Source organism: Podarcis muralis, chromosome Z (assembly GCF_964188315.1).
Source record: "Podarcis muralis chromosome Z, rPodMur119.hap1.1, whole genome shotgun sequence".
NCBI classification, from domain to species: Eukaryota; Metazoa; Chordata; class Lepidosauria; order Squamata; family Lacertidae; genus Podarcis; species Podarcis muralis.
The window spans coordinates 41,100,560-41,119,642 of record NC_135673.1 but is presented as its reverse complement, the minus strand read 5'-3'; the positions used below and the strand labels follow the sequence as shown (position 1 = coordinate 41,119,642).

The 19,083-nt window shown below is 44.3% G+C and overlaps 1 protein-coding gene across 7 annotated transcripts in view; it reads right to left on the bottom strand.

Moving 5' to 3' along the window:
• The window catches only part of NRK (Nik related kinase), a 126,704-nt gene that overhangs the window by 56,063 nt on the left and 51,558 nt on the right, over positions 1-19,083 (bottom strand). For 5 of the 7 annotated variants that reach the window (XM_077922435.1, XM_077922436.1, XM_077922437.1 and 2 more), the window contains 6 exons: positions 15,846-15,998; positions 7,230-7,361; positions 6,407-6,474; positions 5,557-5,672; positions 4,901-4,992; positions 2,797-2,921 (listed from right to left, as the gene is read on the bottom strand). In XM_077922435.1, coding sequence (XP_077778561.1) covers positions 2,797-2,921; positions 4,901-4,992; positions 5,557-5,672; positions 6,407-6,474; positions 7,230-7,361; positions 15,846-15,998 — 686 coding nt within the window. The remainder of the gene's footprint in view (positions 1-2,796; positions 2,922-4,900; positions 4,993-5,556; positions 5,673-6,406; positions 6,475-7,229; positions 7,362-15,845; positions 15,999-19,083) is intronic. The other 2 variants (XM_028714864.2, XM_028714865.2) reach the window with 1 other exon arrangement.

Sequence of the window (19,083 nt, the reverse complement as noted above, 5' to 3'; positions counted from 1 at the left end):
TAGGGTAGGGCAGGCAAGAAAGAAAGGAAAACTCAAAAGGAAAAATCCACATGCATTCTAAACAAAAATAAAGTAAAGTTACGCAATAGGAACAAGTGTCTTGCCTTTCTTTCTTTCCCTACAGCACCAAGCCCATCAAGAGTAAAATTCACATTTTACTTTTAAATTTTTTATTGATTTATACAAATATTTGTATACCACTATTCATGATTTTTTATATATATATAAAATCAAATATATTCTCAGAGTAGACATACTGAAAGACATGGCTAACTTAGGTTGGATAAAACCACTAGGTTAAAAAATGCTATATGAATCGCCTCTGATCTTGGATGGTTGAGATGTGAAATCAGGTATCGAGGACGTCCTGAGTCCCATGGAGTCTGGAGTGGCTCTGCCTGCTTTCAAACAATCATGGCAATTTGGGCAGCGATCAATGGCAGTTAAACAGGATTTGCTCCAAAGATATACAGTCCTATCAACCAAAAGTGGCTTTCAAGGAACCGGAACAATGTTATTATCTTTTGTTTCTCTTGGTCCAGGGGTCGGAAACTGGATCCAGAAAGATGTGACCACTCAATCACCTGGCATCATAGGGAATCAGGTGAATAAGACTTTGGAAGGAAGAATTGGGAATGTACTCAAAACTGCCCCCAATTATTCCATGAACCCCAGCTTTTGTTTACATTGGGAATGCAAAGGAAGAAACTTTACAGCTGTGGGCTTGAATTCAAGCTAGGGCTGCAAAGATTCCCACTGAAAGTGGGGCATTGGTCTCAGCATGAATTTAAACCCAGCACTGACTGCAAACACAGCCTTCTGCAGGAGGTCTTGAGTGGAAGCAGTCCCACTGAGGCTGGCATTCAGTGCCAAATTTAAAAGCAAGCTCTGCTTGCCGAAGTATAACCATGAACATGCTTTAAGGTTCCCAATTGCTTCCCTTTGCATTTGTGGAGCAAGTGTGGGACAGGTGGGTTTGGCCAGACGAAAAACAATACTGTGAGCCAAATCAGGACCCTTAGCAAGCTTATTCCAGCCCATAGGCTGGAGGTTTCCCGTGCATGTATTAGCCCTATGCACCCAACAGGAAATGATCCCATGGTGGGGAAGCAGAATCTAGCATTTAACTTAAATGGCAAAAGACACAGGTGGTGTTATCAATTGCAACTGACACGCATGCTCTCAAATCTCTGGCTGCAATATGTATGAACATGGTCATATAAGGACAGGTCCTTCCATGTTTGTTGCTGGGAAGTGTTTGTTTACCATGTACCACAGATGGTGTCACTCATTCTTTCACCATTTCAGTTGTGAACAGGCATTTTACTGGGAAGCACAAATATATGGATTGTTTCTTCCTAGGGCTTTCTAGTTTTTTGATGCAGCCCACTGAGACCAACAGTCATGCGAAAATTGTGCTAGGAATGAGTGTTGGTGTCAGTGTTGACAGACGGTATGTGAATAAAAGTCACACGGACCCTCCTGGTATGATATAACACCTTGTTTTTGCAGGAACACTAAACTGAAAGAACTAGAAGCCTTTAGACTGGAATGGGGCACATTGGAACTACAATACCCTGCAGAGATATGCCCCTGGTATGCCCCGCAGAGGACTTTAAGGTCCACAAATGGCAACATTTTGGAGGTCCCAGGTCGCAAGGTGGTTAGATTGGTCTCAACTAGGGCCAGGGCCTTTTCAGTACTGGCCCCGACTTGGTGGAACACTCTGTCACAAGAGACTAGGGCCCTGCGGGACTTGACATCTTTCTGTAGGGCCTGCAAGACAGAGCTGTTCCGCCTGGCCTTTGGTTTGGACTCAGTCTGACCTTTATATCCTTATGTTTTCCTCTCCCCTTACGGTTTTGATCTATGGGCTACTTTTAAAATGAGGCTGCATTTTAAATTGCATTTTAACCTGTATTTTAAATTGCCCCCCCCATTATGTTTTTATTTTACTGGTGTTAGCTGCCCTGATCCTGGCTATGGCCGGGGAGGGCAGGGTATAAATAAATTTATTATTATTATTATTATTATTATTATTATTATTATTATTATTATTATTACAACAAGTGCATCTTAACTACCCTCCTTAACTACCCAATTTTTATGGAAGTTTGTCGATTCTCCTAGTGCAATATGAGACTAACTCCAACCAACCATTATGGAGACAGTTCGTATCTTTTTTTTTCATGCTCCAGGGGTATATAATAAATGAAATTAAAATTATAAGAGTGCATTAACTTCTGGTTGATGCATTAAATGTATTATTTGTCCATATAAAGGGTCTGGTCCCACCAGTGGATGAGTTAACTATACATATTCTAACTGTTGCTCCAGTAGCAATATCCAATAACCTTAAAAAATCATGGGCACTTACCGTATGTTGTAAACCCCGGGCTGAATATAAAGGGTGCTGGGGTTTGCACATAAGGTAAAATTAAGCAACATGGTCAGAATAAGGGAAGGCAGGCAACTTGATAATTTTTTAAAGTAAAAATAGATTTTTAAAAAAATGCATAGGTAAAACAAGATGTAAGAAAATATCTGCCCATTTGTACTGCTGGAAACACAATATGAAATAGTATTTTTTAATGAAGTCTCTGACCTTTTGCTGGATTATGGAAGTGTGTTTGTGTTTATGTTTTTATACATACTGTATGCATATAAACACCTGTGGGATGTTTCTTTATGCTTCATGCTTGCATTATGCTCTGATACAACAATGGAGGGAGACAGAAAATCTAACTAATCTTCAATTTATAATGCATGGACAGAGGAAAGAGTAGAAAAGCCAACCGTATCTGATTGCCATCGTTGTCATCGTCGTCACTGCTGCACACCTCATCACTGGAGGATGAATATTCTGATGATTTCTGGAGCAAGTTGCCACCATCTCTCCCCTTGCCAAAAAAGGGTGGACTCTGGAAAAAGAAGAAGAACTTGAATGATTGCTTCTGTCCACACTGGAACTCACATCATATGAGGAGCCAAGTTTAATTTTTCTTTCAGGTTGTCCTAGAATAAGGGCGATTATTCTAGAATTGTACTGCAACATTCCGCGACCAGGTGCCCTCATAATTGGGCTATAATTCCCACCAGCATGAGCACCAAGTCAGGGAAGGCTGCCATAGCGGAACCAGATGCTTCTCAGGGAATAATCCACTCAGGAGGAAGTTTTGAACCCAGGGCAGAAAGCCCCACTGGATTAAGTGGGGTGTAATTTTGAGCAATTCTGGGACATGGGTGGTGCTGTGGGTTAAACCACAGAGCCTAGGACTTGCCAATCAGAAGGTTGGCGGTTCAAATCCCCGTGATGGGGTGAGCTCCTGTTGCTCGGTCCCTGCTCCTGCCAACCTAGCAGTTCGAAAGCACATCAAAGTGCAAGTAGGTAAATAGGTACCACTCCGGCAGGAAGGTAAACGGCGTTTCCGTGCGCTGCTCTGGTTCGCCAGAAGTGGCTTAGTCATGCTGACAAATGGTCAGGGGTCCCTTTACCATTTACTAATTCTGAGCAAAGTCACAGTGGCTCAAGCTACACATGATGGTGGTAGACCTATTAAAACTCAGCTTGTGCCAATCACGTATAAATAGCTTGTGCCTCCCCAGTTTTTAAACAAAATGAATGCACAGGTTAGGTTAGCCAAACCATCACTGTTCCCACTGCTTATCACCCCACTGCCTTCCCCACACCCTCGTTGTCCCCCTCCAGACAGGTTCCCTTACAATACTAGAGGCCACCAAGGCAGAGGGAATAATATTGGGCTGCAGGGAGGTCAGCTATGGATGAAGAGCTTGGCACCTTTTTTGCTCAAAAAACATCAATACCAAGTTGCCCCCACCCCTGCTTTATAGGCGATTGGAGAAGATCCATATTTAAACAAATAGGTCTGTTGCTTCCATGTGTAAGGTAAAGGTAAAGGGACCCCTGACCATTAGGTCCAGTTGTGGCCGACTCTGGGGTTGCGGCGCTCATCTCGCTTTATTGGCTGAGGGAGCCGGCGTACAGCTTCCGGGTCATGTGGCCAGCATGACTAAGCCGCTTCTGGTGAAACCAGAGCAGTGCACGGAAATGCCGTTTACCTTCCCGCCGGAGCAGTACCTATTTATCTACTTGCACTTTAATGTGCTTTCAAACTGCTAGGTTGGCAGGAGCAAGGACCGAGCAACAGGAGCTCACCCCCTCGTGGGGATTCGAACCACCGACCTTCTGATCGGCAAGTCCTAGGCTCTGTGGTTTAACCCACAGCGCCTCCCGCGTCCCCTTCCATGTGTAGGGTGACCCTAAATTAAAATGGCACAATGGTAGAAAACATGCTTTGCATTATCAAGTGCCTGGGCTCAATCCTTGGCATCTCAAGAAGGGTCTGGGAAACTCTGGAGACCTGGTGCAAATAATCATAGACACCACAGAGCTAACTTGGTGTAAGGCAGCTCTACACGTCCACATGATTGGCTTCCTCTAGAAGGGGAGAGTGGCTAATTCTTATCAAGATATTTATTTTAAGCACATAGATCAAAGGTTCCCTTGTCTGCAATCCTCTCTTTGAAGATAATTTGTCACTGCAGCAATAAAAATAAAATCTAATTTGCTCTGCATGGTAGTCGAAGCCTCATGATCTAAATCTTGGAATATTCAAAACACCAACTGAGAGGCAAAAAACAAATGAAGTATGCTGCTTGCTTTTGATCTGTGTTACACACTTACACACACACACACCACACCACACCACACACACACACACACACACACACACACACACACACACACACACTGCCCCATTGACTGATCTATTAAAAAGACAAAAAAATCCATACAATCAATTATGGGTGTGTTTTACTTTAAAGGGCAACAAGGAGATGAAGATGAAGAAGAATTGCAATAGTTGAAAAATATGCTTACAGTAAAAATAAAACCTACTGAAATATGAAACTGGTGAGATGCATTTCCAGGTTTCGTGTATGACTGGTGGTGGCTGTTTAGCCTGGATGACCCTGGATGTCCCAAAAAGAAAATTTCAGAGAGAGAGAGAGAGAGAGAGAGAGAGAGAGAGAGAGAGAGAGAGAGAGAGAGATTAGTTCATCAATCATATCAAACATGTAAATAAGAGGATCCAATCTCAAGGCATGCAAGGGAGGGCTGGCCCAGTGGCCACTGCTGCATCTTGCGAGAGCTGAGTCTGCTGTTTGACTATGCACTGCGTGAAGAAGTGCTTCATTTTGTCCCTTAACAGTCACTTCCATTGGATGGCCCCAAGTTCTGGTATCACAAAAGTTCTTTCTCCTTAGCATAATTTTATACACCTTTATCATGTCCTCCCTTACATATTTCCACCACCACCCCATACTAGAAAGAAATAGCAGGTTGCTGAAACTACATATAGAATTATATATTTAAAAAATCCCAAAGAAGAAAACCTGTATCAACAAACAAGAGGTGCTTAGCAAAATTATATTATGAATAGAATGGCCTTGCTATCATACCCTGTCCCACTGGGAATGGAAGTGCCTCACAATAATTGCTTGTGTGGACAGAGAAAAGTGTGACCTGTGGATTACCTGAAGTCGATCGCTTGTTCTGATGAGATGCCGACTCCCTTTGTCTGCTGCTGCTGGAGTTGCAGCAGCTGTTGTTGGTTTTCGTTGCGGGTCCCCCCAGGGATGGTTGCTGTGTGCTGTAGAGAACAAAGACCAGAAAAGTGTGTGTGTGGGGAGCAACAACAGACGATGAGAACTCCCACTGCACATTGTTCCAGGGTCTCAAAGCCACTTCTAAAAACAGCCCAACCAATGCTCACAATATCCTTAGGCGGTAGCTATTATAATATCCAGGTGGAAACTTAGCATTCCTGGAATGGCATTCACGTTTAAAATATGCAACAATATTAGGGACACTTCCCCACTCCCCAGACATGGAAATAGGCCTCTTGGGGACATGTAATGTTTGACTCAAATATTAGACGAGCTTCATGACCCCTCAATTCTTCTCTGGCTTGGATTGCAATCTGAATTGGGGGGGGGGGGAGGGAATCCACTCTCTTCCACCTACCCAGTCCCTATCGAAATCCTCTCAACTCTTTCTGTCTCTATCAAGTGGTTTAGGGACACTGATGCTTTCTACCTCTCCCACTCCCACTGGCAGCTACCATTATTGGATCAGCAGCAACACCTGTGCACAAGGGTGGAGCAATGTAGGAGGCTTATCCATGCATTTATTTATTTAAAGGATCACTGGGGAGTGATCAGGTGGGATGGCCTCAGAAAGCAAAGCAGAATGCCAGTTATGCCACACTGTTCCCTGATTATTTGGGGGAAATGGCTCATAGATGGCATCTGCCTGCTACACGGCAATGAATTTGTACAGATATATATCAAAGTAAGTTTAAGGAGGAATCACCAAGGAGCTTACCTTGATGGGTAACTCTGGTGACCAATATGATCTCTGGTATAAATTTTTGAGGTTGTCCTTTCTGGAACCTTAAGGATCAAAGGAAATATGCCTGTTCACTGTTCTTATATACACACATGCATAAAACAGTGCATAGCCACCTGCCTATAGTCAGTATTGGCACAGAGTAATAAAAATGTAGCCCATCACAATCATTTTACTGATATTCAGAAAACCTAGTCCCCAAGACCCCAATGGAAAATATGTGAGCAATGTTTGGTTTTATTTAAAAGTGAAAAGGGGGGGGGAGCACAGGGACTTCTAGTGGGCAATGAGTAGGAATTCAAGGTTCCATAAGAAGATCTCAACTGGATTAAACCAAAGGACCATCTGTCCCAAAAACCTGTTCTCATAGTCACAAGCCTGATGCCTATGGTAATCCTACAAACAGGCTTGTGCCTTGCCTTGGCTAGTGTACAAAAAGTAAACGACATAGAATAAGCAAATCACCTTCATGAACTTTACAATTTCTTCATATAGAACAGTTTTGGCCAACTGGTGGTCCTCAAGATGTTGCTGGGTGACAACGGAGATGATTAATTTGTTTTAATGCCCACCCTTCAGCATACAATCCCAGGGAAAGTCACAACAAATGAAAATTCAGTTCCCATAATCTCTGACCATTGGCCATGTTGGCTGGGGCTGATGGGAGCTGGAGTCTAGCAACATCTGGAAGGTCACAGGTTAGCCACAGCTGACAAAGGACTGGGTTTACTTGGGAAAAGAAGTTTTATATTTTTAAACTCTTATTAATCTATGGACAATCCGAAGAATTTCCCAATACCTTTGGAGGTTGCTCCTCACTTTGACATATACTCCAGAAGACATCGTCCTGACTGGGGCCTGCTGGGGTGCCAGCCACATCAGACAATGAACTGCTGTGATACATATCTCGACTGGCCCGTAGGTTTTCACTCTTCAAACAAACGAAACATACATCAAGTTCATTTGTCATGGGTTGCACCCAAATAGTTTTTACTCAGTGTAGACTGAATGATGGCCCAGCATCAACCAGAGCACCAAAGGTCCCCCATCCCTGAGGGGGTTACTTTCAGGGCAGGCACCAGGGTTTGGAAGAGACTAAGTAGGATGTAGTCTAGCGTCCCTTGCTAGCTAAGCATCTGAGTGGAAGACCTCCTTAGTCAAGAAGGTTGTGTTGGAGGTTCCCTGAAATGCAGTACAGTATAATGCCTGATTGGTTGTGGGGTTTTTTTTTTTTAATCATTGTGGGTTTAAAAACAACCATGGCCACCATCTCACCAAAACATGGGTTTCAGGAAAATAAAAATGGTAGCCGGGAGTGCCAATCCCTCAGGGACCGGAATGCAGGGTTCAAGAAGTAGTAGGTGTTCTCATTGTTGGGAGGCTCTGGCATATACTAAACCAACATTCATGATTGTGCTGTGGCTGATTTAGACAAAAAGCTTCACATGATGGGGGAGATTTGAAGGAAAAGAGCTACGCGTTGGTGTTCTGAAGGCAGCTCAATTCTTAGAGCCAGAACATGCCTTCTTTGCCAGTCTTTTTGCACCGAATGACTTGAGAGGGTGAACCTTTCCATACTGGGCTTTCTCTGCTTTGTACATTGGTGCAGTTAGGGAGATTTGGGCAGGTGCAATTTGTCACAATACGTCAACTGCTGAAATCTCTCACTTATGCTTAACCATTAATAGGTAAAGGATGGAGTTTTGACAGAGCAAATACAGCATTTTGCAGAGCAATACTGTAAGGTTGTTTCTGATAGTTTAGGGACAAAGCAAGCGCAGAGCAGGCCTGGATAGCTTGCAGGCGGCAATACATTGCTCAAACTGAGGAAATGGGCCACAGTTGGAGGCTTTATGGAGCCGGTAAGACTCTTATTAGCCGCTTTAAACTACCTTATAACTAGGGATGGGGGAAGAAATTAGATTCAGATCAGAATGAAAGGTGAATCCACTTAATTCACACTTGGTAGGGTGAGAAACAAAACCCAGCCATGTTTCAAAAGTCACAGCTATCTGAATTTTTCAACCTAGTTCCCCAGTTCTACAAAAATGCATGAAGTGTCCATAAAAATGTGCACTGAAAATAACAGGAAAAAAGCAGTGTATTAGAGGTGATTGCCTTGCCAAATTGTGTATTATGCAAAATTGCACACAAACACAAATATTAGGAAGAATTTGCGGTAAAATGATAATGAATTTTTATGACTTTCTTTTTTAATCACAAACTGATATGAAAATGTGGAGAACTGAACTTAATGCTGGAGAAAAGAGAACTGAAATTGCCAGATTTCATGGGTCATAGCACCCATGAAAACGTTTGACTGGTGCCATTGGGCAGGCGCCCAAGGAAGAAAGTTATGGTGCAAAATGTGGAGGTACCTTCTAAGTGATTTCATGAAATGTGAGCGAGTGTGATTTGGCTTCCTTGTATATTTTTTCCTCTCCTAATAGCACATCTCTCTCTGTGTAATGAATATTGTGTGATCTCCACAGTCAGGGATACTGGGCTGTAGCTTACTTCCCAAGGTAAGCATAAGGCTGTTGTTGGTAGCTGTCTCTCTGATTTTTTTTGTTATGCCACTCCCCATTCTATGGCAGCCATTTTGTGACCGGCACCACCAACACTCTCTCAAAATTCAAAATGTGTCCTCTGGTCTGAAAGGGTTGGTGATCCCTGGTCACCAGGGGACAGGTCAGCAGATGTGGTGACACTGAAAATATGGTCTCAAGACTGCCTGCCAGTCCAACAGTGAGAAAGTAACCTCCTTACCTGTCAGGAACTGGGCAGAGGAGGACTGGTGGAGACCACCTCCCCATCCTGACCCTTCCAGGGAGGAGGAGGAGGAAGAGAGTATAGATTTACAATAGGGGTTTGAGGGAGGTAGCAGCGCAGAGGCAGATGAGGGGACAAGCTGGGAAATCATGGGAGAGTTGGAACAACACTCAGCTGACAAGTTGCCATTAGAAAGCATTTCAGACCCTCCATCTCCCAGAACCCAGTAAGCCTTAAAGTAGGAGAGCAAAGAGCTCAAAGACAGAGGGCACTTAGGAGCACCCATAGAGGAGGTGATGATGATAATGAATGAGGAAGTGGGAGCGACGGGGTGTGGAGATTCACTCAGGACAATGCCATTATCCAAGAGGCTGGGTTCTACAGCCTCTCTCTGTAAAGATTGAAATAAAAAAGGACAGTAAGAAACTTTTCCTTGTCTTTATACTTTCTTGGGCAACCAGCCAGGAGCCACTGACAGCATCCTGAAACTACCTGTACCTTACAACTTACAGCTTATTCCGCAGCCTTGGTTTAAAAACTACTTTATACTTAAATACAGTCAGGGGTAGGGTGGGGAAAATATGGCATGCAATTGCAAAACAACACCAAGAGAAGTCTTGTCTTCCTACCACATAGAAGCCTTTTATACAACACACCCTCAAGCAGGGCTTGAGAGGCCAAGCTTCTGGCTCAGCATGAAACAGGACCACTTTGAAATCCATGCATCCATCGGGTGATGGGGTTATGTACATGATTTAGATACTTCAAAGGAGAAGAGCAAAAAAGAATCTGTTCAAGAGATGTCGATCAACATTCCTGGATTCCAGAAATGAATGGTAATATGAGGGCCATGGTCTGGCTGCATTTTTTGATGGTATGTGCTGCTAGGACAGCCCTCTTGAGTGGGGTGATATACAGGGGCTGTGTGTGTGTGTGTGTGTGTGTACCAAAAGCCAGAATGTCTTCTCCAGTTCAAACCCATGGAAGTGAATGACTTTAGCTTGAATATAGGAGCTTATAGGACAGCTCATAGCAGTTGCTAGAGAGCAGGGGGTGGGGAGGAGAAAAGGCTGCCATCGCCACAGCCCAACCCCACACTATGTGCCAGCTCTTTCTAAGATTTATTTATTGTTGTTGTTGTTGTTTAGTCGTGTCCGACTCCTCATGATCCTATGGACCAGAGCACGCCAGGCACTCCTGTCTTCCACTGCCTCCGGCAGTTTGGTCAGACTCATGTTCGTAGCTCCGAGAACACTGTCCCACCATCTCGTCCTCTGTCGTCTCCTTCTCCTTGTGCCCTCCAACTTTCCCAACATCAGGGTCTCTTCCAGGGAGTCTTCTCTTCTCATGAGGTGGCCAAAGTACTGGAGCCTCAGCTTCGGAATCTGTCCTTCCAGTGAGCACTCAGGGCTGATTTCCTTAAGAATGGAGAGGTTTGATCTTCTTGCAGTCCATGGGACTCTCAGGAGTCTCCTCCAGCACCATAATTCAAAAGCATCAATTCTTCGGCGATTATAAATTAAATTTGATTATAAATTAAATAATAAATTTATTTATTTGTGTATGTTTTTCTTTTTGGAAATATACCAAAGAATAAAATAAAATTGGGATCCATCTCAGGATGGTGGAGGGTATGTTCACTGTGTCCCATTGGTGGCACTCACCCTTATTTTGATAGGAAATGCTCTCTGGGGGGCAAAAATGGGGGGGGGGGTCGAGGAGGGTCAGTCGGTGGGGAGTGAGACATGTCCCTATTTTTGTCTGAGGAATGGTAGAAGGTATGGTATACTCCAGTTGGAAACTGCAGTACAGGAGAGTGCTGAGAAAAAGGCTGCAGGACTAGATGGGCCACGGCCCTGACCCTGCATAGCTTTTCTTATGCTCATGTGATGGGCTGAAACCCAAGTCTCTGACAGACACCACAGCCCTCGGAACAGCACAACCCCACAACTCAGGGAAGTCCAAGATCTGAATCTCTAAAGGCCCCCTTCTGCTGCTTCACTCCAGGAGACCCAGTGCTGCCTTTATGTTCCTCTGCCACTGCTGCTGTGAGCTTGGTTCATACAGTTCCTATATCCTGATGTGGCCCTGACAGAAATATGGAGAGGGATGCCCAGAGCTATACCATCTTGTTCTGCTATTCTGTCAGATATCACATGCTGAGAAGGAGCGGAGCTCTCAAAAGGGGTATTCTTTATTCATTAGCAGACATTTCCCTCCTCTGAGTCACAACCGATTCAGGGTCACAATGCGCTGATAACTGCTGTGCTTCAAACTCACTCCTTCAAATGCAAAAGAATAAAATATTTTTTTATGAAGATGCCCCCACCCCCCTGATCCCCTGTAGCTCTTAAAGATACCCTGGCAATTTTTTGCAAGAATAAAAAAAGAGTTTAAATGAATGATAATGCTACTAACAAAAAATAAAAAGCCCTTCTGTGGGGTGTGTGTTCTTCTTCTTCTTCTTTTTTAAAAAGAAAACACCTGTGTGAATAATTTGGCAGAAGCTAGAGTCCTAAGCACACTCAAGACATTCCGGTTTCAATATGCAGCGTCTGTCTCCATCCTCCCACGGTAACCTTGCAAGGAATCACACAACTAAACCAATTTGGAAACAAACAAACAGACAAAGTAACTAGGGATTTCAAAGTCTGCAATGCAATGTACGTTTAATTTGGAGTAAGTTCTGCTGGGACTCCAAAGGGATTCATTTTTGAGAAAATGTGCTGTGTGGCTGCTAGACGTCCATAGGGAAGTGAAGACAAAACTACAAATTGCATGTAGCCCCACAGTTCTTTGGGGAAGTTCGCTCTGCTTTTAAGTGGAACACTGTTGGGAAGGTAGAAGGGCTTCTAAAGCCCATTTTTGTTCAGACTGTATAGCTCTTGAAATTCTCTCCCCCTTCCCCGAGACATTTACCCCCTCCTGGGGAAATGATGGGAGTATTTCTGGCCACTTCCAAACTTCCAAACTACCGGCTCGTTGTGAGTTCATCCTGTTTTGTTTGCTGGGTGGCTGGACAATGCCAGCTATTTACTGGGCATTAATTCTGATTTGTTTGTTTGGAGGCTAGGTGACCTTGTGTCAAGCAAAAGTTGCCCCACACTTTCTAGTGCCAGTTTCCTTATTGCAAAACCCCCCCTCTGGTTTGGGGTGGGGAGAACTGGGCTCACCGCACAAGAGCTGCAAATCAACTTGAACAGGGTACCCTGAATTTGCCAGTATGTGATTGAATTCTTACCAGAAAATAGAGACGGACTGGAAGCATCCTGTGCCTTTCCTCCAGCAAAGAGCTGGGGGAGGCGTCTGTCCCTGGAAAAATAGCACAAGGGCGAAGTGTCCTTTGCCCTTGTGGTGTTTTTTCAGGAAAAGATTCCATGTGTGCTCATGAAAGTACTGGAGGTCTTTGAAGTCGTTCCTTCACCTGTGTTCCAGAAGGAACATAGCAGAGTGCTGACGGTAGAAACATAAGTCTTTACTTCCCTGCACTTGCTGCAATGCTAAGTGGGGCAGGAGGGGGGAGAGAGAGATCTGTTACTACAGACTTCTGCTCTTGCCTCCTCATCCAGCAAGGTGTTCAGCTGTTTTATCTCAGTTCTTGGCAAATATTTTACCTTTTTCCAGCAAACAGCTTTTTCAGCAGGAATGGCATCTAATAATATGGTACTTAAAAAGACTTGTTTTCCTCTTTTTTTGTCCAATATGATTGCAACTAATGATAGTATTTATTTAACCAGACTAGTTTGTAGTGTCAAGCTGTTCTCAAAAAGCAGCTAACCCTGGTATGAGAAGGTAGGCGTTATCAAGCCTGTTATCAAGATGCCTGTCATTTTCCCAGAGCCTGAGTCAGCAAAAGGCTTAAAGCATTTTCCGAACTGTAAGCCGTTCCAAAGGAACAACTGAAATCAGCAGAAGGAGCTGCTTGCATGCTTGAAAGTTCGTGCTGCCAATAACTACCTTGGTGACCTGGATGGGCAAGTTGAGTGGCATCTGGGAACAGCCCATGAAGCATCCAGCATGCAGCAATTTGATGAGTTATGAAACAAGGGCTGAGTGAAAATTGCTGTCAGTTTCACTGCCCCACTTGCAGGTAGTGTAATGGGGGAGCCTTCCAGCAATTCAAGGGGGTTGTTGTTTAGTCGTGTCCGACTCTTCGTGACCCCATGGACCAGAGCACGCCAGGCACTCCTGTCTTCCACTGCCTCCCGCAGTTTGGTCAAACTCATGCTGGTAGCTTTGAGAACACTGTCCAGCCATCTTGTCCTCTGTCGTCCCCTTCTCCTTGTGCCCTCCATCTTTCCCAACATCAGGGTCTTTTCCAGGGAGTCTTCTCTTCTCATGAGGTGGCCAAAGTATTGGAGCCTCAGCTTCAGGATCTGTCCTTCCAGTGAGCACTCAGGGCTGATTTCCTTAAGAATGGATAGGTTTGATCTTCTTGCAGACTCAAGAGTCTCCTCCAGCACCAGAATTCAAAAGCATCCATTCTTCGGCGATCAGCCTTCTTTACGGTCCAGCTCTCACTTCCATACATCACTACTGGGAAAACCATAGCTTTAACTATACGGACCTTTATTGGGATGGCAGATAAAACTTAGCCAGGAGGGAAGTTCAGGAGGCTGACAATTGCCATTGCTTCCAATGAATGACACAGCAGGATAATGAAGAGCGCGTCCACATAGCAACTTCCTGTGGACTGCTTGTGCATGCATGTTTTGTATAGCATCCTCACAATATCATCCTGTCCTTTGGATGAAAGATGCAAGGGACTGGTTCATAAGCTTTAGCACCTTCAAGTGTTCAAAGCACTTCACAGCACTGAAAGAACCCCAAAAGGCTCTTCCTTGGGATGAGTATTTGGGTGCTTTGCTTGCTCCGCTGGGAGGCTGTGTCTTGAGAAAAGCTGAGATCCCATTTTCAGGAGACAAGCCCACAATGGTTCTTGAACTGGTGGCCCAGGAGTTAATCAGGCCAACTTGCCTGCCACCACCCACCTCAGGCCAAAAATGAGGGTTTAGCCATGCTAGCAAAGATACCTCTTAATTTTGATGGACTCAGGTGGAACCTCAACACCTTCTTATGCTCCCAAGTCAGGTAGTTTACCAGTCTGAGGTGCAATTAGCAAGCTTATATGGAGACAGAGCATTGGTCTAGCTAGTTCAATATTGCTTACACTGAGTGGCAGCAGCTGTCCAGGGTTTCAGGATGGAGTCTCTCTAAGCCCAACCTGGGGCCTCCTGCATGCAAACAGATGCTCCAGCACTGAGCTACAACCCTTCTTCTGCTTCTCAGCTCACTGATGAGTGCTGCTTGTCTGTTTTCTAACCCCAACTTTATGGAGAGCAGAGTCTGACACAGGGAAGCCACAGCCCAAGCAAACAGAGACAGACCCTCCTACCCAACCTCCCTCACAATGACCTCTGTAACTTGGCCCTCTGGGAAGAGAACCTTCCTTTGTTCTTGCTCTGCCAAACACAAAGATACATTTATTGTGCACAATGAATTATGCACAATAAAATATTTCCAATGGAAATACAGCAGATATAGTGGGCCAAGGCTTTTTGTGCAACATGCAAGAATAATATCCTGGAATTTATCCAGTCAGGCATTAATGTCATCACAAATAACAGTCATCTAAGCAGACCTTGCTAGGCCTGCCTTGCATCTCTCGCTTATCGTTCAGCAGGAAATGGAAGTATTAACAAACAATTGATTGTCACAGCCCAATTCTGTCTGAGTTCTAGGCCAAAAGTGGGGAGAGAAAAAGAAAAATATAGAAGGGTTTCTTGTCCATTTGGCCACTGCAGAAGCTGACATGAATTGCAGGAGAGGGCAACTGTATTTCTGGAAAGGGATTTAGTGGAACAACATCTGCTTTGCATGCAGAAGGTCGCTGGTTCAATATCTGGCATCTACATGCAGGAAAGACTCCTAGTTTGAAATCCCAGAGAGCTGAAATTGATATAGACTATAGTGAGCTAGATGATCTGATTCAGTGCAAGGCGGCTTCCTGTGCTCCTGTATCACCTGATTTATTTCCTTCTCTGTAGCACAGAAAACATAAAAGACAGAGAACCTGGACCGCGCCATTGAAAAGAGGACCTTTTAAAAAGAAGAAGAATTGAAACACATGTTTGGGGAAGAAATATTGTTTGGACAGGGTAACAAACCAAGGTTTCTCATCTTGCCTAAACCGTCTCTAGGAAGAGGGGAGAAATTTGATTCCATTTACATTTAAAGGAGACTTACCTAATTATTTCCAAAACAAGAAGCAAAACAAACCACAACATTCTTCAATTTTTACAGCGCAATTCCCCAGCCAAGTAATATGTACAAAAATGCATACAGTAGCATATGCATATAAAGTGTGCATTTAAATTAATAGACTATTGAAAACAAGGTAGAAAAATGCATTATATTTGGAAAAAATAGCTTTGCAAAAATGTATACATTAGGCAACAATGCCTGGAAAAATGTAGAATAAATTCACACTAAAATGTAAATGAATTATCCTGAAGATTTTATACGTGTGTGTGTGTGTGTGTGTGTGTGTGTCAGAAACTGATGTGGAAATGTGAGAGAAACCAAAATTGACAGATCATCTCATCTCATAGACCTCTACAACTGTAAATAGAGGATCTCCTACCTGAGCCACCACTGCTCTTTGCAAAGCTGGAGTACATGGGCTGGAGTTGCTTCCAGAACCTAGTCGACCATGTGAGGTGGCATCATGCCCAAGAACGGCTGCCCAGTTGAGATCAGTTTGGATACTATCACTCTTCTCACGCTTGCTCTCAGTCTGGAAACAAACCAACAGAGACAGACATATTCAACAAATTCAGCAATGAGATGGGTGTCTGTTTACCCCTGTTGTTGTTGAGTTGCCCTGTGTATAAGGAGATAAGGTGCAGACATCTGCAACATTTTCTTGCTTGCGTTTTCTATATTTGCTGTTAAATCAACGACGTTAAAATTCCAAGGGCTATCCGACAGCAATGGGCATGTAAATGAAATGGTGGCTTTGTTTGCCTTCACAGCAAAGACTCCCCTGCACCATGGGCATGTCGTGAATTGTTCTAATGATCGATGACCGTATGGGTTTTGACATCCTGTACCCATTTTATCAAATTATGGTTTTCGCGACGACCTATGGTTCAGACAAATCCATATATGATGTACCTGTGCAGGCCCCTGCCATTCTTGGATTTTATTTTGCCCTGGTAGCTCAGTACTGTTGTTATGGCTTAAGGCCAAACCAATAAATCTACTTACTTCTGATATTGCAGCTATGACATATGCCTGTCAGATACAAAGCCCTACTTTCTTCAGCTAGACTGCCCTGTGCATTTTCTTCTGGCTTCATCCCCTCAACCCAGTTTTAAATTCATTCTTCAATAGTTACGACAACTCCTCCTCCTCCTATTTTATAATGATGCCAATTAAAAAGGGACTGCTAGATCAGCACTAGAAGTAATGTAGCAATCATGGGATTCCCAGTTCTGTATCTGCACCTACCATGATTGGAGGCGGAGCTGTTTGGAGAGGAAGTGGAAGGCAGGACATTGTGCATAACCCTTCCCTTCTGGTGTTGCTGCTGACTGGTGTGTGTGTTCGTAATGGGGAAATGTCTAAGAATGAGGGGTATGAGGCGGAGAAGCATCAGGCAGGGGAAAGTGATATATTCCTTCCACTTGCTGATTCTCCCTTGCAGTCATCTTGAAAGGCTTCTCCATGCTCATCTTAAAGGGTGAAACATGGGGTTGGGAATCCAGGAACTGGTGAATAACCTTTGCTTCTGCCCTTGGCTAGGCTAAGACAGGGGTAGAAAAGCTTTTGCTGTCCAAGCACCTCATTCTCTTATGTTCAGCTTTCTGAAGGCTGCATGGCATTGATGGGTGAAGCAGGGCAATGGGTGTGATTCCTACTTTTGTACAGTAGGCTTCATTCCAGCCAGTCAAATGCCATCTGTTTCTACACTTGTACACACCTTGTACACAGCAAGAGGCTTTATTGCTGTTCAAGGACACATTTCAGCCACCCAAAAGCACTCAGGGTGGGTGTGTTCTCCGCACATACCCTCCAACATTTCTCTGATGAAAATAGGGATGTCTTTGCCATCACCATCCCTTCATTACGTATACCCCACCCATCTCGCTGGGTTGCCCCAGGCACTCTGGCCAACTTCCAGCATCTATAAAAACACTATACAGGGCTGCCTTCTGATGTATTCTAAAGGTTGTATAATTCTTATCTCCTTGGCTCAAGGGCTGCAAAACTGCATATCCCCCAGAATTTCTCCAAAGAAAATAGGGAGGCCCTAAGGAAAAGTGGGACAATCCAGGATCAAATCAGAAACCAGAAACCAGAAAGGGATGCAGGTGGCGCTGTGGGTTAAACCACAGAGCCTAGGACTTGCCAATCAGAAGGTCGACGGTTCGAATTCCCATGACGGGGTGAGCTCCCATTGCTCGGTCCCTGCTCCTGCCAACCTAGCAGTTCGAAAGCACGTCAAAGTGCAAGTAGATAAATAGGTACCGCTCTGGCGGGAAGGTAAACGGCGTTTCCATGCGCTGCTCTTGTTCACCAGAAGCGGCTTAACTGTTTTTATTTTTCTGTACTTTGTATTTTCTTTTTTTTTCTTTTTCTTATTTTTGTAACATTTTGAAACTTTAATAAATATCTTTTAAAAAAACAAAAAAACAGAAGCGGCTTAGTCATGCTGGCCACATGACCCGGAAGCTGTGCACTGGCTCCCTCGGCCAATAAAGCGAGATGAGCGCCGCAACCCCAGAGTCGGCCACGACTGGACCTAATGGTCAGGGACATTCCAGGATCAAATCAGAAACCATGATGAACTTTGTAAATCCAGGACTTTGTAAATCCAGGACTGTCCCTGGAAAATAGGGGCACTTGGAGGGTCTAGCCTCCAAGAAGAAGAAGTGGCTTGGAGGAGATGCAGATTTCTGAGCACAATTGGTGCTGACCTTTATAGCCCTAAATGGCCTTGGTCCTGTATACCTGAAGGAGAGTCTCCACCCCATCGTTCAGCCCAGACAGTGAGGTCCAGCGCCGGGGGCCTTCTGGTGGTTCCCTCACTGAGAGAAGTGAGGTTACAGGGAACCAGGCAGAGGGCCTTCTCGGTAGTGGCACCCGCCCCGTGGAATGCCCTCCCATCAGATGTCAAGGAAATAAGCAAGTATCCTACTTTTAAAAGACATCTGAAGGCAGCCAGTTTTTAATGTTTAATGTTTTATCATGTTTTAATATTCTGTTGGGAGCCACCCAGAGTGGCTGGGGAAACTCGGCCAGACGGGTGGAGAATAATAATAATAATAATAATAATAATAATAATAATAATAATATGCCCAAGAGCTAGACAGAGAAGCCTGAAAAACAAGGCCTGAAGCCAGACTGTGGCCTTTAAGGTTTCTCTATGTGGCCCTTGTGATTTTCCACACCCCTTCTTTCCCAAATCCCCAATGGCTCTGCTTTGCCCCCTGAACGTTTTCACCTAGCTGGAATGTATCCAGGGACTCTGATAAAGCCCCTAGCTTGTATGGATGGAGGACAGAAAGTGATGTGTGAGTGTGCACAGAACCTAGCCTCCTGTGCAAAAGAAAAAAATTGCATTAGTTCATACACCCACTTTTGCCTCTGACCCCCCAGAATGTTGCCCAGACGAGAATGCATCCATGCATCTGGAGAAAGATGATATAAATAGTCACTGAATAACTTCTCTCTCAGAAAAATGCAGGCCCTCATTTTATTTTATTTTTCGACATGCAGGCTGCCATGCATTCCTCCAAGCAGATGGCGACAGCTTCCTTGTTAATATAACGGCAGGAGATTCACCTAAATGACAACCATCTTGATAAGAAGTAATT